This window comes from Saccopteryx leptura, chromosome 3 (genome assembly GCF_036850995.1).
Source record: "Saccopteryx leptura isolate mSacLep1 chromosome 3, mSacLep1_pri_phased_curated, whole genome shotgun sequence".
Taxonomy (NCBI): domain Eukaryota; kingdom Metazoa; phylum Chordata; class Mammalia; order Chiroptera; family Emballonuridae; genus Saccopteryx; species Saccopteryx leptura.
Window position 1 is genome coordinate 87,996,917 of NC_089505.1, and position 24,756 is coordinate 88,021,672.

General features: G+C 58.5%; 1 protein-coding gene across 5 annotated transcripts in view; it reads left to right on the top strand.

Annotated features, from left to right (window-relative positions):
* The window catches only part of LOC136399599 (calmodulin-binding transcription activator 1-like), a 729,052-nt gene that overhangs the window by 494,158 nt on the left and 210,138 nt on the right, over positions 1–24,756 (top strand). For all 5 annotated transcript variants that reach the window (XM_066374925.1, XM_066374924.1, XM_066374926.1 and 2 more), the window contains one exon: positions 5,633–5,704. In XM_066374925.1, coding sequence (XP_066231022.1) covers positions 5,633–5,704 — 72 coding nt within the window. The remainder of the gene's footprint in view (positions 1–5,632; positions 5,705–24,756) is intronic.

Consider the following 24,756-nt stretch of genomic DNA (forward strand, 5'->3'; position numbering starts at 1 on the left):
CAGGCGCCCAAGTCCTCCGGGCCAGCCCCGGCCCGAGTGCTGTCTGCTCTCACACAGAGCATTGGGGTGATGGACAGTGGCGGGAGACCCTGTTCTGCGCTCTCCCCTGTGCTCACTAGATGCGCGTGTGCTGGGCCTTCGCTGCACCCTCCTTGTCCTGCATAGGCTCTAACATCGTGTGGAAATTGTGCGGCGTTTCTTGAGCACCTGCTACATGGGAACCACTGTGGGGCATTCCACACAGGACCGTGGATTCTCACTCTTCCCTTTCCATTCCAACGGCACGGGGTCGGCCGACGGGGGCCCAGGGACCAGATCTCGCCACCTACCTTCGTCCAGCCTGTGAGCCAAGAATGATTTTTCCTTTTTTTTTTTTTTTTAATGGTTGGGGGGGAACATCGTAAGAAGAAGAATATTCATAACAAGTGAAAATTATGCGAAGTTCAAATTACCGTGTCCCTGACTGAAGCTTTGTTGGGGCGCAGCCAGGCGCATTCATTTGCCTGGCCGCGAAGGCTGCTCCGGCCCGAGAGAGGCCGAGCTGAGCAGACGCAACGGAGACCACGTGACTCGCAAAAGTGTCTGCTGTCCGGCTCTTTCCAGGAAGGCGGACAGCACCTGGGAGAGGCGGGCGGCGCCGCGGCTGTGGGAAGTTAAGTGACGGCGACGATGCGCATGAACCCGAGGCAGCACCCCCGTCCCCGTGGCTGCCCCGTGACCGCGATGCGTCACTGCGAGGGACCCCTCCCACCGGCTGGTCACAAGAGGCTTCCTGCAGGAGGGAGGACCTGAGATGGTCGCAGGCCGGGTGGCATTTGCCTGGGTGCTGGGACCATGCGAGGAGAAGTGTGGGAACAGGGGGCGCAGGTCTGCCGGGGGACGCTGAGTCAGCTGTCTTCTGAAGCCAAAGCCCAGAGTGGAGGGGACGGAAGGTGCTCATACCTGATGGGGGGGGGGGGGGGCAGAGAAAGTGGGAGAGAGAGGGAGAATCAGCCACTGAGAGCCGGGCAGAAAGTACCGGCCGCATCCCGGTGCCCGTCAATAAAGGCCACGCTGAGACGCCCCCTTCCCTGGCCCACAGAGGCCATCAGCTGTCGGCTGCCAGGTCCTGATGGACCCTCTGGCACAGGGGTGGGGACCCCCTGGCAGCTGAGTATGTGGGGGAGAAACCCATTTGAGGAGATGTGTGACCGATGCCCCCTTCAGAAACGTCTCTTTCTCTGTGGGAAGTATTGATTCTGAACTGAGGGGAGCCCTTGTTTGCTATTGGGTTCCCCTGGAACTCTGTCTTTCCCTTTCTATTTAAGAAGGAAAATAAAATAGCCCCCTAGTGTCATAAGGGCAAATCTGAGTATTTAAAAAAACTCCTTCCTTGCTCACATGTCATGTGAAAGGGAAGCTGGGCCTTAATTCCCCGGGTCGAATGGATCTGCGCATTGCTCTCCTGTGGGCAAGGCTCTTGGGAGTTTCCTAAACACAGCTCGCTGCTTTCCGTCTGACCTCTGTGTGTACACATACCAACGGGACGCACGGCCCGTTTTCCCATACACATCTCCGCACGCATGTGCAGGCTTGTGTGTACATGAGTGTGTGCACGCGTGCACACACACACACAGAGCTGTATCCAGCAGCCCCAGGATGTGACTCTTTCTCCAAACACATCATGGCCCCCAAATGAGAAGCTTGACTCAGGGAGCCCCCAGGAGACCCCCGGAGCCTGATCAGAAAGCACCAGGAGTTTGTACAACACAGATTGCTACCGACAAACTTGATTGCTTTTTTGATTAGTGGGTAAAGGGACTGGATTTGAGACGCTGCCTCGTGAAATCGTGTGCAATTAATCCCCAGTTGGCCGTGGGATGACATTGTCGCACAGGCTGGAAACTGGCAGAAAGGCTGCAAAGTGAGGACGGTGGTGAAGAAGGGAACTGGCGAGGGAGGCTGGGAGCCGGGCGGGCCGCAGCGGTGGTTCGGAGCTACTTGGTGTATGAGAGGGGGAAGGGCCAGGGCCGGGGGCACCCAGGGAGCCAGGTCAGGGGCGCCCTCCGGGCGTTGGCAAGCTCACACTCTCCTGCTCCGTCCACTGGAAAATCCTGGCTCTGCGTTGTATCAAGCAGCCTGAGTGGACACCCGCTCCCTTACAGCCCCGCGTGTAAGGCCATCCCTGTGCCCACGATGCCCAGATATGTCCAGCCCGACTGAGGCCCAGGCCTTTGCAACCCACTGCATTTTGTGTGTCTCCACTTGGATGTCTTACAAGCTCCTCAAAGTCACCGAGTGGAACTCTGACGTCAGCCCCTCCCATCAGCCTGCTGCACCCCCAGTGCTGCCTGTCCCCGTGAAGGGGACCGCCGTGGACCCCTCCACCCAGCCAGAAAGCTGGCAGCATTCACACCTGGCAGACGGGGCCATTTCCCTGCCCTGGTTCAGGCCTCAGCCTGCCTCCGGACGCACAGGACTGGCCTGACGCCCCCAGGCTCCCTCGGCTCTGTCCCCCGGCCACTCCGCTGTGACCGTGAGCTTCTGCACCGCACACGTGTTCGTGACCTCCTTTTACTCCTGCCACCCCAGAGGACAGCCGAGCCCTTGCCAAGGCCCCCTGGCCTTTTGTGATTGGGCAGCTTTGTCTCCTGCCCCCATATCCTACCTGCGCCCCCCCACGCACTACACACCCCGCTTCATTCCTGCGCCCCCCCACACTACACACCCCGCTTCATTCCTGCGCCCCCCCACACACTACACACTCCGATTCACCCCAACGCCCCACACTTGCTTCCTCACAGGCCCACGCCACACTGTCTGTCCTCCCCACCCCCCTCCAGCTCTTCCTGCCACTCTTTGCTTGACCAGCCCCCACTGCCTCCTCTGACCCCTGTGCCACCTGCTCTGGGACTGTCCTGGACCTTCCAGGCACCCAGGCGAGGCATCTGCTCTCATCCCTCACACCTCCTACAGGACAGGAGGAGGGTGGTGCCCATTTTACAGCCTGGAATGATGAACCTCCCCCCCCCCCCGCCCCCTGCAGGTTCCATCTCCGCGGACCCCTCCTCCCTGACTGCCAATTCCCAAGGCCAGGACCAGCTACTCGACCCTTTAATCACTAAAGGCAGAGTCATTTTTCAGGGTGCGTTTCTGGTGTGAGACTTCACAGGACCCCAAGCAAGACTTAAACGTCACTCTAGGTCCTTTCCTGTACCAGGCCGTAGAGATGAGTGTCCTGGGCGTGCCACTGTGGGAGGGCTGTGGGCCACGTCCATTCAGATGGTCCAGGGTCCCTCCCTGCAGGAGCGTCAGTCCCAGGGGGTGGGGGGTGGACATACAGCCGGGCAGATGTGCTGAGCGAGGGGACAGGGACAGGCCTGGCGCCCCCAGGCAGCACACACCCTTTGGGGCTCTCTGGGGAGTTCCCCCTTCCTGCCTTGATGTCCCGTGAGGTGACGTGGCTGCCGCGCATCAGGGGTCCACCGCCAGCGAGCATTCCCTCTCCCGCCTCCCTAAGACGTGCCTCTCATCTGTGGAGACCAGAGACAGGGGAGCACCAGGGCAGGCGGTTGGAGTATTATCTAAAAATAGAGCAACTGGGTTCTGAGTGAGGCCCTGAGGGGTTCCTCTGATTAAAATGCATGAGCCTTGATGTAGAAACGGCGATTTTTCTCTTTAACATCATGCTGCTTATTGGGTGGTTCTGGGCAGTTCTGGGTAGGGGAGGGTGTCAGGGAGAGGGGCCAGGGCTGGCTGGGGGTAGGGGGGCTGCATGCCACCTTTTTGTGTGCTGCATAGAGAGACACACAGTAGGCGCTTGGTGACTTCTCCAGGGTTCCTTCCTGCGCGGTTCAAGGATGCAGCAGCCCCGCCTGGCACGAAGGCGGCGAGTCAGGGGTGCACAGAGCTGCTCGTCAGCCAGGTCCTTTCAAGCTCAGGACAGAGACGGTGGAGAAGGGCAGGTGTTGTGCACTCTCAGGAGGAACGCGCTGTGGAGAAGGAACGCGTGTGGAGCCTTTGATTTCAGAGGGACAGGAGAGACTTCTCACTCTCCATCTGGCTGATGGCAGGAGGAAAAGTCTTCGAACTGTCCCCTCGAACACTGCAAATTCCAAAGGAAAAGGATCCATTGAAGGTTCGGGGGGGGGGCACTCGTCCGTTACAACCACTTACAGAAAAGCATCCAGATGTGGATCTCCTTAGGCAGAAAGGAGTGCGTGATCCAAAAAAAAAAAAAAAAATTCTTTTCTCAAAAAAGTATATTGAAAAGTCAGGGAAGAATATTGCCTTCTTAATAAATAAGTACATTCCGTGGGCAAGGATTGCAAGGGAATCGTTTAAATTAATTTCTGCTTTTGTTTGTTTGGTGTGTGCAGGGCTGAAGTCCCAGCTGACAGCAATCTGTAAAAGTTCTAACACATCGGAAATCTGATTTTCTTGCAGCCAGAATCCCATAGTCCAAAATGATTTCTCTTTCAACTCCGCTAATCAGACAGGCAGGGGCTCAGACAGGCTCCGAGCAGAGACAATTCACACTCGGTGTTGGGGATATGTGTGTGTGTGGGGAGGTGTAAGGGTGTCTGATGGACGCGCTGTCGAGGTGGTGCTGGGGTGGGGGAGCCGAGAGTGGGATTACAGTGAGCAGTGGGGGAGCAGACCTCCCCCCTCCTTCCCCAAGGCTCTGCTAGCCCTGCCTTCTCCCTCTGTGCCCTGCCCCCTCCTGGCCCCTGCACTTTGGGAAGCTGGGACTCCCCCTCGCAGAGGGAAGGAGGCAGAAAGGAGAAGGCCAAGCCCCTGCCCACTCAGACTCTCAGAGTTCCTTGGTGACAGAGAGCCAGACAAAACCCCACACACTGACCCTGCACTTGAACGTTCACCCACCTTACGCCTATATCCACCTTATATATCCAACTTGGTTCTGGCCGTTTTCTAAAATCTAACCCATCTGGAAAAAGATGCAGGTTTATATTTAGAGCAAGTTAATTTTATATATATATATATATATATATATATATATATATATATATATATATATGAGAATGAATACACAAACTGTACGTCGGAACCAGAACATGGGGATGGGCACAGGGACCGCTCAGGCTCTGGAGGTGAAACCTAGGGTGCTGCCCTCCCCGGACTCACCAGCCTTGGCTCCTGCCAGCCAGGGCTGCCCTGTCTGTCTGGCATGACTCTGCTCGGCCAGGAAAGATCTGGGGGGGGGGGGGTCAGAATCAATCTTGTAACCTTCAGCTCTTCCTGTCCACCAAGGGGTCTTCACCTGGGCTCTATGAATGAACTTCAGGGTAACTCCAAACCCCTAAAATTAGAACCACAATGTATATGCAGGTGTACTCCCTGGTCCCTGGCTTCTCTGGGTCCTCCCATGCCTTCACGGCCCCCAAAAGGGCAAGCGCCCCAGCGGCCCATCCTCTTTGCCCTCTGGAGTGTCCCAGCCATGCTTCTCAGACACCGTCCCAGCCCTGGTTCTTGGTCCCAGGGCCCGAAGCTGGGGCGCCCGCCCTCGGTCTCCCCCAGTCCCTCCCAGGCACTGGCGGCATCTGGGGTTCCTTCTTGTTCCTTCTCCGTTGCGCCGTCTTCCTGCCTTCCTTCCCTCTTTCCAACTGAATTCTCGTTTTTCCTCTCTCCCCAGTGCTTGTACGGCTGCTATGTCCATTCCTCCGTCATCCCCACCTTCCACCGGAGGTGCTACTGGCTCCTTCAGGTAGGTGGCTGGGACTGGATGCTTATTCTGTCTCGTCTTGGTGCTGGGAAGGGTCTTCGGAGGGAGCTGCGGGGAGGGGGGAGGCTCCTGCACTCGGCTGGCCCCGGCGGAGGCGCCATGGCCCCGGCCGGCTTTCCTAGGGACGTTGGCATGTGGCGCAGAGGCACGCTTCAGGCCTGGCCCGGCCTGTTGTCGGATGGATGCAGCAAGGGGAGAAAGCCTGGTGGGGGCAGTCTCATGTGTGAGGATGCCAGGAAGGCGGAGCCTCCTGTCCTTGACTGGGAAAGGCTTGTTGGCTGAAAGCTGCACCTCCGTTTTCTCTCCACGGTTAGTGGTGGGCACATGCGGAAAATTGGCTTCTACAGGCACGCCAGTTGCGGTCGGATTGATTTGGATTGATTGGGATGCTTGTTGGGACAGGAGGAGCTCCTGGCTCAGCAGGAAGGAGCTCTGTAATCGATTTGTGATGTCTGTTGTGTAGCAGGATGGAGAAGGGAGTGGAGAGGTTGCCTGGTGTCCTTGCTGTGCAGGGAACATTGTCCCTGGTGCCTGCGTGGCAGCCTCTTGCTGAGTCAGGACTGGACCGGCGCCGAGGCTGCTGGCCTCTTGCAGAGTGGTGGTCACTGGTGGTCCTCTTGCCCGGCAAGTGGGGAGGTCTAAGGCATGCAGCCAGCTGGGCTGGATCTGGGTTCTCCTCAGAGCTTGCCTCTGATTTGCCTAGGTGTTGGTCATGCCTCTAGCCAGGAATTGCTGCCTCTAGCCTTTCCCACTGTGCTCCCACCGTCTGCATTCACTGTCGTTCAAGTTCACCGACCCCTAGGCCCCAGTGCTTTGGGGGCTCTCCCTGCCCTAGGGGTGTGGCATGTGGAGAAGACAGCCACTCATGCCATGGAGTGCAGGGAGGCCTCTGGCCCCAGGGAAGGCGGCCTGGAAGGTGTCTGCAGAGCCCAGAGCCATTCTGGTGTGGACTCCGAGGCTCCCCCACCTCCAAGCGCTTTCCGTCCTCCCTCAGTTCCCAGAAATAATTGTCTGCGGCTCAGACAAGTTCATTAGCGGATGACGCCAAGGCTGCCCGGGGATGTGCTGATTTGCAAAGACACTGCTTCCCCCGCAACCTGCCCTGCTGTCAGCTTCCCAGGGCCTGTCTCCCGTGGAGGCTGGCCTGCTGGCACCTGGTTGTCTAATTGCCCGGTCCTGTGTCCTTGCGAGAGGAACGTTCAGGTGATCAGGGGGTGATACTTTCCCCGTCTGGTTCATAAGAATGGACCCAAGGCATCCTGCCACTTGGCGAACAGCTTTCTCTTTTACCTGGTTGCGAGGGCAGAGGGGAGTGTGGGGAAAGCAAAGCCCTGGTGGGGTTAGAGTCTGCCCCATGTCCCCAGGGTCACACCCTGGCCACCTGTGTCCCCTAGGGACACCTTCCTAGGCCTCCGTCCTGCGGCCTGCCTGCAGCCCCAGAGGCCTGCACTCCCAGGAGGCTCCCCCTCCCCCAGGCCCTTCTCCCGCACCTATACCCCTGCCTCTCATTCCATCATGCTCTTGTGGCTTTTTAATTCCATTAAATTGACTTTCCTGGAATCAGACACCGTGGGGCAGCCATGGGCTCTGAGCGCATTATTCCCCAGACTCATTCCCACTCATTCGGGCACTTCGAGGCAGGTTCCTCATGGACCCGGCTACTCCCGCCCTGTCCCTGGGGCCAGGCAGGAAGGAGGAGGGGTCCCGCTCCCCTATCCCAGCCCCCGCTCATGGGGCTTTGGCCCTGGTAACTGTATGCTGGAGACATCCCTGGGGCGAGTCTGTGTGTCTGGGTCTGTCACCTTCCAGCTGGTGGCGGAGCTCCAGTGTCCCCCGAGGCCAGCATCGCAGGATCCAGTTTCTTTGTGGCTAATCTGTCCTCTTTATTTTCTATTTTATCTCCCATCTCCGGGGAACTGTTCGGGCCCCCCCTCTCCCCTGTGTTGAGTGTCACTCTTGATTCTGTGAGCAGGTGACAGGAGGGAATGCAAACAGGTGGAGGGCGGGGGCTGCTCTCCCCGCTCAGCCTGGGAAGGAGGAGGTTGAGGATCGGAGACCAAAGCAATTAGCGGGGCTCCGGTCCTGCACTGAGCCCAGAGCCCACGCAGCAGCCACCCGCTCCAGGCCGTTTCTCCTGGTGCTTATTACAGCGCCAGGTAATGCGTCTCTGGTAGGAAGTAGGAAAGGAGCTGTGACACAGGAGCCCAGATGGAAATCGGCCCAAGTTTGTCTCTGACACCAATTACCAAGAGGAAGGAAGGACGAGATGGGAGGGAAGGGGTCAGCGCAGTGCCGGTGGGCGAGTAAGAAGGCGGCAGCCCGGTGCCAGCCCGGCTCTGCATGGCCGGCACTGCCAGCCCAGTGCCCTGACTGGGACTGGAGACTGGGGGAGGGGCAGCAGCCTGGCCATGCACCGCACACCCACTGCCCAGGGCGAGCTGGCCAGCTGGGACAGGTGGGGCAGCCTTCCAGGAAGGAAAGGGGCTTGGAGGAGGAAGGAGGCCAGGAGGGCGGGCGCCTGGATAAAGGAGGGTTTCTTCCGGGAGCCCGCCCCCACACCCCCCTGCTATCCCTGTCTGGCCCAGTGGCCACCTCTGCCAGCCGGCTGGCCAAGCGCTCCTCCTGCCTCTGAGACCCTCCGACCAGCCCCGTGCCTGCCAAGGCCACTCAGCACAGCGGGCCCCCTACCCACCCAGCCGGGCTCTCCTCTCCTGCCAGACTGTGAGCGCGTGTGCTGGGGGAGCAAACTGCAGCCCCGCTCCCAGACGCCCAGCCCAGCATCTCGGCCAGAAGCCGGGTGGGTGGGGGGCCACGGGCTCTGCTGCAGACTGCCCGCCGCCCCGGGCATGGAGCCTGGCCACACCTGCCAGAGCAGAGGGCTGGGGAGGTGGGCAGGAGCTAGCACGGCACGTAGAGCCTCCGAGTAACCTGGCTTTCAGGGGGAGAGCTCAGTCCCCCTCTCTCCCCCCCTCCTCATTGCTAGTAAATATTTCATTAGGATGAGGGCAGGGCCATGCCTGGAATGAAGGGACTGAGGCCACTTTATTAGCCCTTAGGTGTGTAAGGTCATTGCCATGACTGAGGGCACATGAGTTCAGCCATCCAGGGTAAAATCTCTAGCCCCCAGGCCACTTTGAGCCCAAATGACCTGAGCTCAGGCCATTCTTCTGGCGGGAGCAGGACCTTGGGAGATTGGCCTTGTGACCTTGAGAACCCCCGCTGCTGGCGGGCACACACCTCCTCTTATCATGTCACCAGCATTAATGGGGCCCCCTGTGTCACAGCAGGCAGGATACCTAGGCACCATCAAACGCAGCCGCTACATTGCCTAGATACATGTTGAGACCCAGACTGGGCAGGGCCAGGCCAGGTCACCCGGCCAGTTGACAATGGAGCCAGGCTGGGTCCAGGCCTCCCAACTCCTTGTCACCTCTGCCTCCTGCAGCCCCAGCTTGGCTATCTCTGCAGCCACCGGTCCCTGAGCTCTGCTGGGGCCCAAGGAGCGGCCCCTCCTGCCACCTGGGCTCCTCCCAGGCCAAGCAGGACAGCAAGGGCCTGTGGCCTCCACCCCAGCCCCTGCGGCTCCTCCTGTTTGGGACGTTTGGGTGCTTTGGCTCAGGGACTCCTCGTGTGTCCCTTCTCTGTCTGTGCACTGCCTCCTGCCTGTGCACTGCCTCCTGCCTGCTCCCCAGGAGGACAGCCCCCTTCAGGCCAGATGTCCCAGCAACTCTGGTGCTTCATTTGGGAACTATTTCTGCTTCTAATGAGTGTTCTCCTCTCTGCCTTGTTCTCAAAAGTGTTAATGAATGTTTTCATGCTGGATGAAGCGGGTGTGTGTGTGGGGGAGGGGGAGGATCTGCGTCGCCCAGCGCCGTGTGGGACTGTTGGAATGCCGGGACCAGCTCTCAGGTGGCGCCCCTTTCCGGCCCACCCTGGCTGCACACACAGAGGCCTGTGGGCCCATGAACACTGCTGTCACACCCAGGGACCCCAGGATTGGGGGCTCCCAGATAACTGGAGAATGGCAGGCATTTGAGGGTAGAGTTTTAGGACATTTGGATTATGAGGAGCTGGGTTCTAGCCTGAGACCCTGAACAAAGGAAGCTGTGGCCGCACAGCCTGCCACTACGGACACTGACTCCTGGCCGGGCAGTGCACTGGACTCTCACCTCGGGCCCTGTGTCACCTGGGAGAAGGCCTGGCTCCCAGGAGTCTCATCGTCACCCAGTCAGGGGAGGTACCCATAGCTGCCTTCTCTGTCTCTCTGGCATACCATCATGACTCCTTTTTATAAAGGTAAAAGCTGGCCCAGGACTCCAGGGAGTCGCAGGTGGGGCCCCAGAGAAGCCACCACTGCTCATCCTGGGACATCGCAGTGAACAGCCCCATTGCAGCAGATACAGGCCTCCGCTCTCCCCCCCTCCCCAGGTGTGCTGAGGAGCACTGACTTCCCTCAGGGGCCTCCCTTCCTGCCCCTGCGGCCTCCTCGCCTCCCCGCCTCTGAACAAGCCCTGCAGGTCCCCAGGGGCACAGTCCTGGGCAAGGCCAGTGGGCAGGGCCGGGAGCGGGCCCTCAGCTGACAGGCCTCCGTGCCCAGCTGTGGGTCGGGGACGTGTCCCAACACTACTGCCGATGGGACATGCGTATATTTCTCTCCATGGACACTAGACTGATCTGTCTGTGGAACATGATGGTCCATCTGGGAGCCGACTGCCTCTGACTCCCAAGAAGCATCCTCAGAGCTCACCGCTTCCCTGAAGTAGCAAAGTGGGGCGCCAGCAGGACGGGTGGAGGCATCCTGCGGAGCGTGGACCGCTCATCCCTGTTCCCTGCGTGTTTTGTGAAAGCTGCCCTTGGGGCCACCCACCCAGAGCCCTCGTTGGCCCTCTGTTTGGGATGCTACTTTGCTTTTAAGCCCTTAAAAGAGTGGGGTTGGTGACAGCCGGAGGAACACCTGTTAGCTGGCTGACTGGGCATCTCTCTAGTTTCTCTGAGCGTCTGTTTTCTCATCTGTAAAATAGGGGTAATAATAATATGTGTACAGCGCAGGGTTGTTGTGAGAATTAACATAAATGAAACAGTACATATAAAATATTTCAGGCTCCTGCACACGTCAGGTGCTCAACAGATGACAGCCTGGTGACGTCAGCCCCAGGTGACCTGTAAGCTGGCATCCTGGTATCCCAAAGTGAGCTTTTGTGATTTCCCTCGTCACCTCTCCCTGGTCTCTTGCAGCAAGGGTGAGAGGGCGGAGCCGGCCCTCTACGTCCCGAAGCACGAGCTGGTCAGGACAGGCTACCCAGGGCGTCTCTCCTCCTTTCAGCCCCCTGCTCTGCAGCTGGACACAGAGAGAGACATGTTTCAGGAACAGTGGTGGCATTGTCATCGCTATAAAGTCCCTCACCCCACCCCCCAAAAGAGTTGAAGCCTGTCTGGGGAATGATCAGCTCTTTTGCAAACCAAGTGTCTCCCCACCACCCACCTCACTCTTTCAGGAACACGGTCCCACCTGGCACCGTGTCCCCAGCCCCCAGGGGTGCCCTGCAGGTGAGCTAGTCCATGGAACAGACCAGAAGCCTGAGCAGGGTGTCTAGAAGTGCAGGTCCACACTCACCCCTTGGTCTTCAGGGGATGGCTTCACTCGGAGTGAGCTGGACTGCAGCAGTGGGCCCCCCGGGGATACAGGAGGCAGTCGCAGAAAGGAGGCCTCCTTCCTTCCTCCCTCCCTTCCTCCCTTCCTTCCTACCTGACTTCCTCTCTCTTTCTTTTCCTCTAGTCCCTTTTTCTCTCATATTGTTTAGTGTAGGAATTATAGCGTCATAGAAGACACTCAGCTTCTTGCTCGGTGGCTATGTGTCCGTCTCACCGGGGTGAGCCGAAAGTGTCTGGAAGAAAGCATCAAGGAGCACACTCAGTACTTGAATAGCACCGTGCGTCCCTGAGACCCCGACTCTGCAGAGCTGCCCCCCAAACAAGGCCACGTCGGGGCTTAGGCGGGGCGGTGCCCTGAGGCTGAGCCTCTGTCAGAAAAGGCTGGTCCGTGTGTCTCAAGGAAGGGAAGCAAGTTGGTGTTGGAGGGGTCCCTGACCTGGGTCAGCAGGGAGGAGAAGGCACCCCAGAGCAGCCAGACCTGTGCACCCCAAGACATGGCGTCGTGATAGCTGGGAACTCAGCCCAGCCCTGTCGTACCCTGAGCCACAAACAGTGGAGGACGTGGCCAATGCCACGTATGGGCCGGGCCGGGGCAGAGGGTCTTCCTGAGAGGGAGGCAGCTGTGGACACCGCAGCCTGGCACCAGGCGGCCTTCAGTTCTCGCTGGAACTCCAAGTCCAGTGTCCTTGGTTCTCACAGCTTCCTGGGAGGGAGTCAGGATTAAGTGAATTCACCCTGGTTTTCACAGGAGAAACTGATTGAATAAGGGGACTCCGCAGAGTAGGGCAGGCACAGTCCCCACCACAGGAGCTCACAGGCCACAGTGGCCAGGCCCGAGGGACATGGCTATGGCCATGAGCAGAGCTAAGAAGGGAACGCAGCTCGTAGTTCTAGGATGTGACCTCCCAGGGATCGGGTCCCCATGCCAAGAAGGACGAGAGAGTCTGATGCCGGGTCTTATTCCGTGCCCTTGGCTGTCACATCTCAGCTGAGACCCGTGCAACCTACCAGGGACTGGGTAGCACAGGAGAGCAGGTGGCTGGGCCCCGAGCATTTGGGGAGGACTCTGTGTGGTGACAGGTTCAGGACCTTGTGGTGTCAAAGTCCTTTCTGACTCCTGCACTTACGTGCTTAGTAGGTGACTGCAGTGAATCCAGAGAAGGGGGTGCAGTGTGGGCTGGGAAGTCAGAGGCTTCCTGGAGGAGGAGGTGAGTTCAGGGGTAGAAGAACAGGAAGAGGATGTGGACCACCTGCACAGCAACAGGTGGGTGGCGTCCCAGCTCCATGGGCTCTAGGTCCGCAGAGCGAGACCATCGAGAAGAAGCCCTCAGGACAGGTGTCCTGGGCCCAGGACCCAGTCAGTGGCTTGGAGGGCATGTGAGGGAAGACCTGCGTCCCACCCCAACCTAGTCTTTGCTTGGGCCGGGAGAACCGAGCAAGAGAGCTGGGCTGGGCCAGCAGAGCTGCTCGTTCAGTGCCACTATGACAGCTTCTCCAGGGTGACGGCCATCACCACAGCCTTCCATGACCTTTTCATTATCAGGAACAGTGACGATAGCTGCCGCCCAAGTGGCTTCCGTGCCCGGTCCTGAGGCCAGGTCTTTGTCATTATCGCCTCGTGGGAACGAGGTGCAGCTGCTCAACCGGTCAGCGGGCCTAGACGGGCAGGAGGGACGACTGTCCAGACACCGTCTCTGATCCCACGGCACGGGACAGCTGAGCGTGGAAGTCGAGCTTCCGGGGACAGTGCGTGGTTAGCTAAATGGTGGAGCGGCCCCCGGTCAGGAAGGAGGGACAGGGGCGGCAAGACCTCAGACGGCCCTGCACAGGGGGTGGCTCCACACGGGGGGTGGGCACCGGAGGAGGGGTGAGTGGAGGGCGCCCGGGGAGACGGGAGGGGTGGGCGGAGGTTAGGGGAGGCTGGCATTCCAGGTGGAAGGAGGGCCCGGGCTGGGGAGACATGGCACACTGGAGGAGGCCTGCAGGGCAGGGTGATGAGGCCCATGCCCGTCCCCTCCACCCTGGGAGATTTGTCTGGGGAAGCAGACAACCAGCAAGTGTCTAAGGAGAGGAACAGTGTTCTCAGATGGGCCATTGTCACGCTGCCTCCTCGTCCTGGCTTTCTTCTCACTAGCAGCTTCCACCTCTCTCCCCATTTAATGTGCCCTGAATAATGTGACAGGGTAGACACTGGGAATTTACCGGGCTGTGCAAAAAGTGGCTCGGTTCCATTAAGATTTCGGAATCTTCGCCAGGGCTGCTCGGCACAGCCGATGTTAGTTCCTTCCTAGACGTCTTTGCCTGATTGCAATTTACGACGCCAAGGCCTCCACTGGGCCCATTGAAAGCCTCCAGAAAAATAGGGCCACTCCCCGAGAGCAGCCATTAGTCTCTCTAAGGAAATTCGCTGGGCATTCTCCAGAAGATTCCCTCATTCTGATCCCCTCCTCCAGGGGGGAGGGGGGACATCCAGTGAGAGGCTGCAGCGGTTGTCCTCAGCTAGCCACTGACCTAGAGGCTCTGTTGTGAGCAGGTCGCTGCTGCCTGGTCCTCACCACATGCCTTACAGCTGCCTGAGTGACTGGAAACCTTGGGGTGTGGGGACCCCCGCCCCCACCCTGTGGACAGGGAGGGCGCTGAGGATGCGGGAGACAGTGAGGCGAGTGAGAAGGCCTCGCCTCTGGCTACCTGCCGGGACCACCTGGGCCCGTGGTCCTTCCAGGCCCACAGTTTGAACTCAGCTTCACCTTTTTCTGACCATGTGAACTCTGGCTGAATGAATTAACCTCTGTGAATCTGTCTGTGGGACGGGCATCAAATCCCTGCCTACTGAGGCTGCCGGGAGGATGAATCAAGCTAAAACCTACCATCGTCTCAGTGTCGTGCTTGGAGCCCCCAGACAGCGGTGGCGGTGGTCGTCATTCTGCTGCGTGGTCACTGTTTGCTCGGGGGATTGGCTGGGGGGGCGAAATGGGGAAGAGGGAGCCCCCTGAGTCTGTCCCATCCAGACCACCTCTCTCAGATGGCAAAATGCTGGGTCTCTCAGTGCGACTTTGTGATGACAGGCCCTGTGTGCTAATTTACTCTGCGGTCTCGGGCAGGAGCTCAGTGCGTGGCGAGTGGAGTGGCACCTGCACTTCCCAGCCTTCCCCTCCCCCCCCCCCCGGCACCGCGCAGGGACTGCCCGCCACCCCGCCAGCCTCCTCTGCCCGCCAGCCCCCAGAGGACAGGGCGCCGAGGCCCGACCGGCCCGGAGGAGGGGTGCAGCTGCCAGGCCACAGTCCCTTGGGGACGGAAATTATTACTTAGTCTTATCATCCAGAACCTGTCAGTCTCCTGTTCGGTGGACGTGTCCACGGTGCGTGCTGTCAGCTGGGCTAAGCCACCGCTTTCGGTGTGACTGCGGAACAATGGGCGGGACAGATCGGTGACTGGCTTTGTTTATCAAGCCAAACAGTTCCGGCTCCCCTCCAACAGAACGTCCCTCAAAGACGGGGAGAAGGCAGAAGCTGCTTAATTTTCCCTTCTAGGTGGCTTACAATGGGGGCTTTTGTTTAATTATCCTTTTCATGTAATCTTCTGCTGACACTCTGTCCTTAGTATCCTAGTCCTCTTTGAAGCAAAGGGGACAGCGAGATTTCCAAAGGGAAAGACAGAAATTTGCCTCAAGGAAGCACTTTCTGTTTTGCCTCTGAAAGAACTCAAAGGGCCGCAGGTGAACTCCAGACGTAATTGGATAGAACAGAGTAGAAAACGCATCCCTTTGGTGAGAGGATCCATGTGTGGACATCAGGCACTGCCCCAGGCTCCCACCGGCTCGTGTGGCTGGCATTAGTCAGCTTGGGGCACGTTGTTGCCTCTGCTCCATCATAGGGCCTCACGGCTGCTTTCACCACCCTTAGTGTCTCAGCGGCCTGTGCAGCACACAGCACACCCTCCAGACTCACGGCGAAAGATTTCAGCTGGATGGGTGTGCACATGTGTGCACAGCTGAGCATAGGTGAGCGTGGGTGTGCACGGGTGAGCACAGGTGTACACGGGTGAGCACAGATGAACACAGGTGTGCACAGGTGAGCACAGGTGAGCACAGGTGTGCACAGGTGAGCACTGATGAGCACAGGCATCACTGCTCTTCATGCCCCCATCCCGGTTCTCCTGCTCCCCTCCCAGCCAAGGGCCCCGAGGAGATTTCTCGCCATCTCCACCACAACTCTGAAGATGGGGTAGAACTTCCGGGAGGCTTTTCCCTGTTCTTTTTCAAACACAACCAGGCCCCACTTGTGGATGGGAAGTATTAGCAGGGACCCTACCTTCCTGTCACCTGGCTCCTGGGAGAAGGCAGCAGTGAGCCGGCCTTGACCTTCCGCAGGCCTTGTCGGGCCCATAGCAGGAGGTGCACTGAGGCCTGGGGACCCTCCTGCTCACAGAGCAGCCCTCACAGAAGTCTCTGGAATTTGGGTGACCTCACACCGTCTTCCTTTGCTCTTCCTGCCACTCTGCCCTCTCTCTTCACCCTGGTCCCCATCTGTCCAGATCATCGCTATCAGCTGGTGGACATGCTGCCCGCTTAACGAAACCCTTCTTTAGGACAGAAGTTCTCAGATGTGTGCCCACTTGTGGCCCCTTGCCCACCTCCCGTCCTGTCCTGGCCCTGCACCCTCCAGCTGTCCTTGTCCTCCCCGCCACCAGGAGGCTGTCCTGAGTTCGCTAATGACCTCCCAACTGCAAGTAGAAAGATGGTCTTGCTGCCCTCCCCTTTCCTCCCCTTGCAGCAGCACTTCCCAAGGTTGGCCTTCCCTCCCTCTGGAATGTTCTCCTGCTGTGATGTACCTGGCTGTCTCCCCCACTGCCTGTTCTCTGCAGACCCCTCCCCTTTTCCCCATCCCCTAGACGTTGGAACACTCCTAGGCCTTCTCTGACCACACTGTCTCCTTGGCTCATCTCTCCAGTTCCATGGCTTCACGTGCCAGTCTCATGCTCATGACCCCCACGTTTCCACCTGTGTGCACGGCCGACCTCACTGCAAAGCACCAGGCTTTTATACTCAGCTCTCTGCTCGGCCGGGCCCTCTGGAATACTGAGTCAGCATCTCAAACTTCTCTTGGCCAGAGCGGGACTCCTGACTCCCTGTACGAGCCCGTCCTCCCCTCCAGTCTTCTTGTGGGCATAGATGTAGTGCCAGCTGCCCAGGGACGCATGCCAGCCATTCTTGGTTCCCCTCTTTTCCTCACTATCCTCCTCCTCCCCCAAATATGCCCTAAACTTAGCACCCCCTCTCACTCTCTTCCACCCCTCCTGCTTGAAACCATGTTGTTCTCCTACACCAGCGTGAGCCTCTCCTTGGCCTGTGGGCCATTCTCCACAAAGTAGCCGGCACGGGCTGCTTACATCCCAAATATTGCCACCTCACTCTCATTCGCTCACTCCAGTGAGTCCCCCCAACAGGTAGCTTAGCAGCAAACCCTGCCAGGGCCTCCAAAGGTCTGCACCACCCTGCCCCTTCTTTACCCAGCACCCTCCAGCGATGCTGGCTTCTTCCTGCTGCTCGAGGGAGCTAAGATCTCCGGCCTCAGGGCCTTTGCACCTGCTCTTCCCACTGCCTGGAGGCCAACCTGGGCTCTCCATGCTCAACGCTAAGATTCAGGTCTCGGCTCAACTGTTGACTCCTCAGTGAGTTCCGCCAGACACCCTGTCTCGTGCTCCCTCACTCGCGCCACTGGTCCCCCCTCCACATTTTAGTGTGAAATGTTTCAGGCATAGAAAAGTTGAGAGAGTTTGAGAAGCACCTGTACCTGCCACCAGATCCTACCATTGACGTTTCACAGTATCGTTTATCATTCACGTGCCCGCCTACCCAGCAACCCATCCTATTTACTTCTACATTTCCAACTAAGTTGCATACAGCAGTGCACCTCACCTCATGTACTTCAGCGTGAATATCATCAACCTGAGTTTGATATTCACGCACGGTTCTCTGGCTGCTTCAGGGTAAAATGCATACATAGCAAGAACCATGGAGTGCACAGATGTTGACGTACTCAGTGAGTTTTCACCAGCGCCCTCACCGGCACAGCCCAAGGCCACGTCAAGATTTAGAACACCCTCACCCCAGAACGTTTCTCCGTGTCCCTTCCTGGTCAGTCCCAGCCTCCGTCTCTGTGAGGCCAGCACCGCTCCCATTTCGCACCGCGGGTTAGTTGTCCCTGTCCTGGAACCTTGTATGAATGGAAGGAACCAGAGAGCGTGGATTCCTGGGTGAGGCTCCGGTCCCTCAGCAGAAGCTCTTGTGACTCCAGGTTGTTGCAGCGTCCGCTGTGTTGTCTGTCATCTGTCCCCTCGCCCCCCCGTCCCCATCCTGCGGGAGGAAGCTCCGTAAGAACAGGGACATCATGCTGTGTTGCTGTCATATCACAAATGCCTGGAACCGCGCTGGCACGTGGGTCTGTACTTGTTGGGTGGGTGTGAGGGGTGTTTGTCCCCATCCACAGGGCCGGGCCGGGGCCGCTTCCTAGTGATGCTCCCAGACTCACCCCCGCCATGCCCAGGCCCCGGTGAGGCCCGCAGCTCTGAGTGCCAGGGCACGGACAGGCCCTCCTGGGAGCGTGTCCCCCTCCCTCCCCTGCCCTCCCTCCAGGAGAGGAGATGCACGGCTCGCCCTTTAGAGATGCAGCTGACACTGGCAGTACTTTGGGGAGAAGGCGTCAGCGTCTCCAGTGTGCCAGGGAGGGTGACCCTGGGGACACGCGGCCTGAGAATTCTTAGCGAGGTTAGCTTAGGAGATTGAGGGGGAAATCCAGAGCAGATAGGTTTGTTGACCCCGAATGGCTGGCAGATTTCTCAATTTAGAGCCGAAGTTCTCAGAACAACGCTGTCAGTTCCAGCGGAACGAGCTCCCCTGGGGCTCCTCTTGCCGTTGTGCTCCGTTCCCCCGCCGCTGGAGGGAGGAGCTCAGGAGGCTCCCGTGGGGAGTCCCCAGCCCAGCTCCCCAGCGTGGGTTAACCTGGAAGGCAGGTGGCCGCGCACAGGTGCTGCAGGAGCCCACGTCCCTCTGTCACACAGGGTGACCAGCACTGTGAATGTGCCCGGGCCCCACTTTGAGTTATCCTGGGGGGACTATGGCCACGAGCCCCTGCTGGCCTTCGTGGGGCCCACCTGGCAGCCTGAGTGGGCAGGACATGGAGCCCCTTGGCAGCTCCTAGGAGCCACCACACGAGCCAGGAGGGTCCTTGGCCTCAGGGAGGGGACCCCAGGCCCACTCAGCCTGCCCACCATCCCAGGAGGCCAAGCCTCTGCCCCAGGGAGACCTAGAAAAGGCCTCTCTGCCAGCTGTTTGTCTTTGAAACAGCTGCAAAGGCCGGGGCGTGTCTGACCTGGATTCTAATCCTGTGTCTGTGGCCACATGGGGCTATGTCTCTTAGGGCTAATGACCCCGGAACCTGGGGCTCTGTTTCTTCAGCCATAAGATAGTGCAGTGCTGTCATAAGAATTCAGATGGATTCTAAAGCATCAGGTCCAACACAGGCCAGCACTCAGCCAATTGTGGCCATCGTTACCACGACTGTTACACTGTGACAAACTTAGGCTAAGCCAGACAAGGCCGTCCACTCCCAGTGCATCCCCACAGAGCCTGGGTCCTGGGCTCTCCCTCCCTGACCAGCGCCTCTGCCGCAGCCAAGCTCCCGATTCTGGCGTTCACAGCTACAGACCTTGGCTGAGCCTGGGGCCATGCTCCCCGCGGGGCAGGCCCAACCTGTTCCAGCGCCGTCTCCAAGCTGCCCAGACCCGGACCAGCTCCCTCTGTTGCTTCCAGGAAGCGAATCTCCGGAAATCCTGCCCCACGATCCCATCCTGCCGGACCCTGAGGCTCAGCCCCACCCACCCCTGACCAGTGCCCTCCCTGCCTTCCCTGACCTCTCGGGCTGGACCGACACCACCAGCGGCCCCGGCGTTCGAGCATCAGGCAGCTGCAGCCTGCCCGGTGTCACCCGAGGCTCCGTCACACCCCCTCTCTCCGGGGTGTATCAGAGCAGTCAGCTCCACTGCCCCCGGTGAGAGGAGGGAGCAAGCCCATCTCCGCCAGCCCTCCTGACAGGTGTCACGGTGCTGACAGCCGCCGCGATGCTCCTTGACATGCCGGGCTCTCTGCTTCCTGGGAGCAGCTGCCTGTGGTGGCAGCTGGGGCGCTGAGACACGTGTGAGCCAGCCCGGGAACAGGAGGCCTAATCCTGACAAGTTAAGCAGTTAGGGCAGCGCTGGGCCGACAGCTGCAACAGAGGAGGGCCCCGCCCCCTGGAGGTTTGGGGCCCAGCACACTCGCTCTGCCATCCCTGGTCAGCATCACAGGCGGCCTTCTGCAGTGCTGGGCTCCTGTGGAGCTGTGGATGGATGGGTGGATGGGCCCAGAGGAGCCCCTCCCACTGAGTCAGGCTTAGTGCCCCACCCAGGGCAGGTCCCGCTCGATTTGGGAGGTTTCAGCTCTACTGGAGGCAGAGCCTGCAGGACCTCAGAACCCAGCTGCCACAGTGCCCCCACCCGGTGTATGTAGGAAAGCTGTCCCCCAGGGAGGTGGGTGACTTATCTCGCGGTGCCCTGAATTACAGGAAGAACAGGAGCGTGCCTTTCCGTGGAGGCTGTGGGCAGCCTTCAGCATTTAGCATTCTGAGCCAGCGTCCCGGGCCACCCCATGGCACGCTGCTCAGCTGCCCACTGCCGGTGTTGGATCCGAGAGTGCCGGCTCACAACATTAGCCAAGTCAACCTTAATTAGATCAAAGACCGTTCTGCTGCCAGAAACAGATTGTGTTTTCAGCTCCAGAAATGATGCCGGAGCATAACTGACTGGGTGTGATGAGGGCCTATGGGGAGAAGACGCACCACTGCCCCCCAGTGGGCGTGGCTAACTGAGAGAAGGCGGAGCTTTGTCGGCGCTATGATTTTGTCCTGTAAGGCCCAGGTGTGCGGGTAAATGTTTAACTTCCAGCTCTCCATGAAAAAAACAAAACAAATGCCTTGCCAATTTTCATGGTGTAAATACTCCCACCATAGTCAACTCCAAGATTCCAATTCTATGTCTGTCGGCTTGCGACATTCTTGAAAGCTTAACTAGCAGCTCTCATGAGCCAGCACGGGCCGGTTCCAGTACACCACTGCTTTCTGGTTTCAGCAGAGCACAGACACAGAGGCTGAAGTTCACAGCCCACGTCCCAAGACCTCTTTGGGCCACTCCAGTCCTTGCCCAAGTCCGAGACTCAAGCAGGGACTCCCTTGTGAGTCTCCACTGGGACAAGTAAGCTGCTACCATGGGGATTTTTAAGACTGAACAAGACTTGCTTTGGTCATCTGGAACTTGACCTCTAGAACGGTCTGTGTCCCCTTTGTGTGTGTCACTTAACTGTCCGGCAGCTGCTGATGGCCTCAGCTTCCCCAGACCTCCAAGTAGAAGGCCAGCTCCATTCCGGCCACCCTTTCCTTCCTGTCCCCTCTCTTCCCTGCCTGGGATAACTCCAGTGGACATTTCACCAGTGTCACGGCAGTGCGGCCCTTGGGGTCCAGTCTGCTGGTCAGAGTTCCACTCTGAGTGAGGCCAGTTCCTCCCCCCAGGTCTCCACGGCCCCAAGAAGGAGTCAGTAATGATGAGCCTGTCTTTATTTAAGATGTTGATAGTTGGTTCGTAGTAGGTTTCTTGCATTAATTCTGATTTTTTTTAAAGGCTGCATTAAAATAGCGTCTGTCTGGATGGCTGAGCATGTGAGCACCCCCTTACATTTCCAGCCGAGGCGAGTGCCCCGCCCACTGCCCCTCCTAGTCCCAGCCCTGTCCAGGACATCGCTGAGGGCCAGTCTGTGCTCACGAGTGTTCCTAATGACCCAAGAGGATTCTCGAGATGAAACCACGCTCAGATGTCAGACCTGGAGTGGCCTGGATGGAAGGCCGAGACACAGTGCCTTCTCTATACTGACAGGCCCAGGCAGGATCCTCGCCTGAGAAATGGGAACAAAGGACTGTAGCGAGTGTCCCAAAGGCTGCACTCTTCAGAGCATCCTCACTAGCCCCCCGGAGGAGGGGATGCAGGCCCGGGCCTGTCCTGGCCTCGTTAGCCGCCCCCAGTTCCCACCCACCTGGGCTCTTTGCTGCGGTCCCCTCTCAGCCCCTCTGGGCTGCCCTCACACCCCAGTCCTGCCCCAGACCCGGCTGGTTGGCCTCTGAGCCACTTTCCAGCACTGTGGTCACCTGTCTCCTCCCCACACTTCCTCCAGGGAGGTTTACCACAACAACCTGTAGACACCTAGCGCTCCCTTCTTGTCCAGCATCTACCGTGTGCCTCTCTAGACGCTCTTGCAGTTGGCACCTGGACAGGGGTCAGCAGGCACCTGGAGGCTGGGCCCCATGCCGGGTGTGCTCCTGGTAGGATGGGTGGGGGCCTGGAGCAGCCAGCAGGGGCCCAGCCCTCCAAGGAGCCCACACTGTCCCTCAGTTTCCTTCCGCAGGCCTGTGGGGGACAAGGGACAGGGAAAGGGTGGGACCAGGGACTGCAGCTCATCCACCCAACCTTTCTGCCCATCTCATCACAGAGAGACACACACAGACATACAGGTATACACAGACACACATAGACACACAGGTACACACAGAGACATACAGACACACACAGATACATATAGATACACACAGAGGGCTACACACAGAGACATACAGACACACCCAGACACACACATAGATACATATAAACAAACACAGACACACACATAGGGATATACATAGACACATACAAATACACACAGGTACACACAGATACACACAGACACAGATATACACAGATAAAGACAGACACACAGATGCACATAGACATACACACAGGTACACACAGATACACACAGACACATACAGATACACACAGGTACACATAGATACACACAGACATACAGACACAGATACACAGACACACAAATACCAGAGATACAAACACACAGAGACACACACACAGATACACACACATAAGGACATACAGACATACACACAGATACACAGACACACAAATACCAGGGACACACACACACAGACACCCCCGCATCAGAGGTGCTCACACCCGGCAGGAGGACCCGGCCTGCAGGACCGGGCGCACGGGCCCCTCCCCACTAAGGGGCAGAGGGCACTCAGGGAAGTCCCGCTTCAAAGACTGCATGTCCACGAAACAAGGGTTTTCTCTATGAGATTTTTATACATTATTCATTAACAGGCTACATTTTCCCCAGGAACTGGCTCGGAAGGCTATGTGAGTGGAGGGTCACAGGCTCTGAAGAGGCAGTGCTGGCGAGCGGTTCCCATGAGAGCAGCCTGTCCTCGGCAGGGACGTCCTGGCCGGCTCTTTGCTGAGTCCACGTCACGACCTGGTTCCTTTGTCCACACTGACAGTGCACTGCCCGCTGCCATGAAAAAGGTGGACATTAGTGCAAACAAAACCCGGTCACACACCACACGCTCTTGCTGGGCTCGAGTAACCAGATCTGGAGAGAAGGCTAGCTCCCCAAACCACCACCACACGCCGCGTCCTTCCTAACGCGAGAGGGGCCCCGAGAGGCTGACAGCTCGGCCTGGCTTTGCAAAACCAGACCGAAGGTCTGGGTGTTTCTAGCAGATGGCAGGCATGGGGGACCAAGGCCTGGTGCCCCCTCAAGCCGCCCAGGGTCCTCTGTCTCCGCCAGACCTGGCCTCAGCCTCTGACCCTGTCCGGGTGGCTTTCATTTCCTGAACGGCTTCGCTTTGCCCTCCACGCCCCAGCCCACACGCTCTTCTCCAGTGCCTTTGCAGAAACTGGACTGCTTCCCATTGAGCCTGAGTTCCAGAGTCCACACGCCAGGGAGCCCCAGTGTCCATGTCAAGGCCAGGATGCCGAGAGTGGCCCACTCACAGCCTGAAAGCCAGCGAGTTTGGGGTGCAAGAGCATGGTCCCTCAGGCTCAGGTGCCAGGGTGGGGGGGTCCCTGGTGGCCCTATGGTACTGCCGTCCCCTCCCCGACACTCACCCAGCAGTGTGGTGCAGCCTCATAAGGAATGTGTCCAGGTGACTAAAGGGACCCCGGAATGCTTGGTCCTGGAGCCCTGACCACACGCTGTGGGCACCAATGTGGATTACGGGGAGCCAGGTGCCCTGCCAGGTGCTGGGGACACAGGGCTGACCCAGGCAGGTGGTGTCCCCACCCTCAGGGAGCCTGGAGAGCAGGGCTGGGCAGACTGCAGCGCTCACTCACAAGGACCCGGGGTGGGGGGGGGTCCTTTGGGAAGCAAAGAACCGTCCTGGGTTTATCTGTTCTGCAGACTCAGGACCACCCACCCCGTATCCACAGTTCTGCTCTCTGTGGTTTCAGTTACCCGTGGTCCATGGCGGTCCAACAGTATTAAATCGAAGATGCCAGAAATAAATGCTGAACTGCGCGCTGGTCTGAACAGCGTAATACAATCCTGTGCCATCCGGCTTGGTCCCACCTGGGACGTGAGTCATCCCTTTGTCCTGTGGGACTGTGTGGACACTACAGTAAGATACCTCGAGAAAAGAGAGAGAGAGAGAGAGACCATATTCACATAACTGTAGTCACAGTGTCTGGTTACAGTTATTCTACTTTATTAGGGGTTGTTGTCGTTAATCTCTCACTGGGCCTCATTTACAAATGACGAAATCTTTCACTGTCCAGCTCTGTGCCGCCAGGGACGTGACTCACCCTCTGTCTGGTGTCTCCACGCGGAGCACACTTCCCGCTCGTTAGTCACTTGGTGTCCGTCTCGGTTATCAGATCGACCGCCGCAGTGTCTCTGGGCTTGTGTTCAGGTCACCCTTATTTTGCTTAATTCAGCCCCGAAGCACAGGGCAGTGATGCTGGTGATTCAAACATGCCCAAGAGAAGCCATGAATTTTATCACCTAGGTGTGTCCGTGTAGGGAAAAAACATAGTGTCTGTAGGGTTCAGCACTGTCCATGGTGTTAGGCATCCCCCGGGGAGGGGGGGTCCTGGAACATATAAGGGGGCGACTGGAGAGCCTTGTGTGTATGAAGACTCTCTGGAGTGGGACACACCCTGCTAGGCTGGTGTGGCAGAAGGGAAGCCCCTTCCTGCCTGTCCAGTCCTCTGCTCCCCACAGGGCCAGGGTCCCTGCTAGACAGCATGGCTTCCACACCAAGGGACCCAGAAGAGGTGGGGACATGTCCCTGTATACCTCCTCGTGACCCATCCCCGAGTGGGAGGGATGCTTCTGGCTGCCCGGCACAGGGGTGACCTTCAGTGGTGACGGAGGGCACAGGTCCCAGTGGAGATGTCACAGGCTCAGATGCTGGGCCTCACTGCTCACCCACCGTGCGTCTGAAGGTGACGCCCTCCTCCGGGCGACTGCT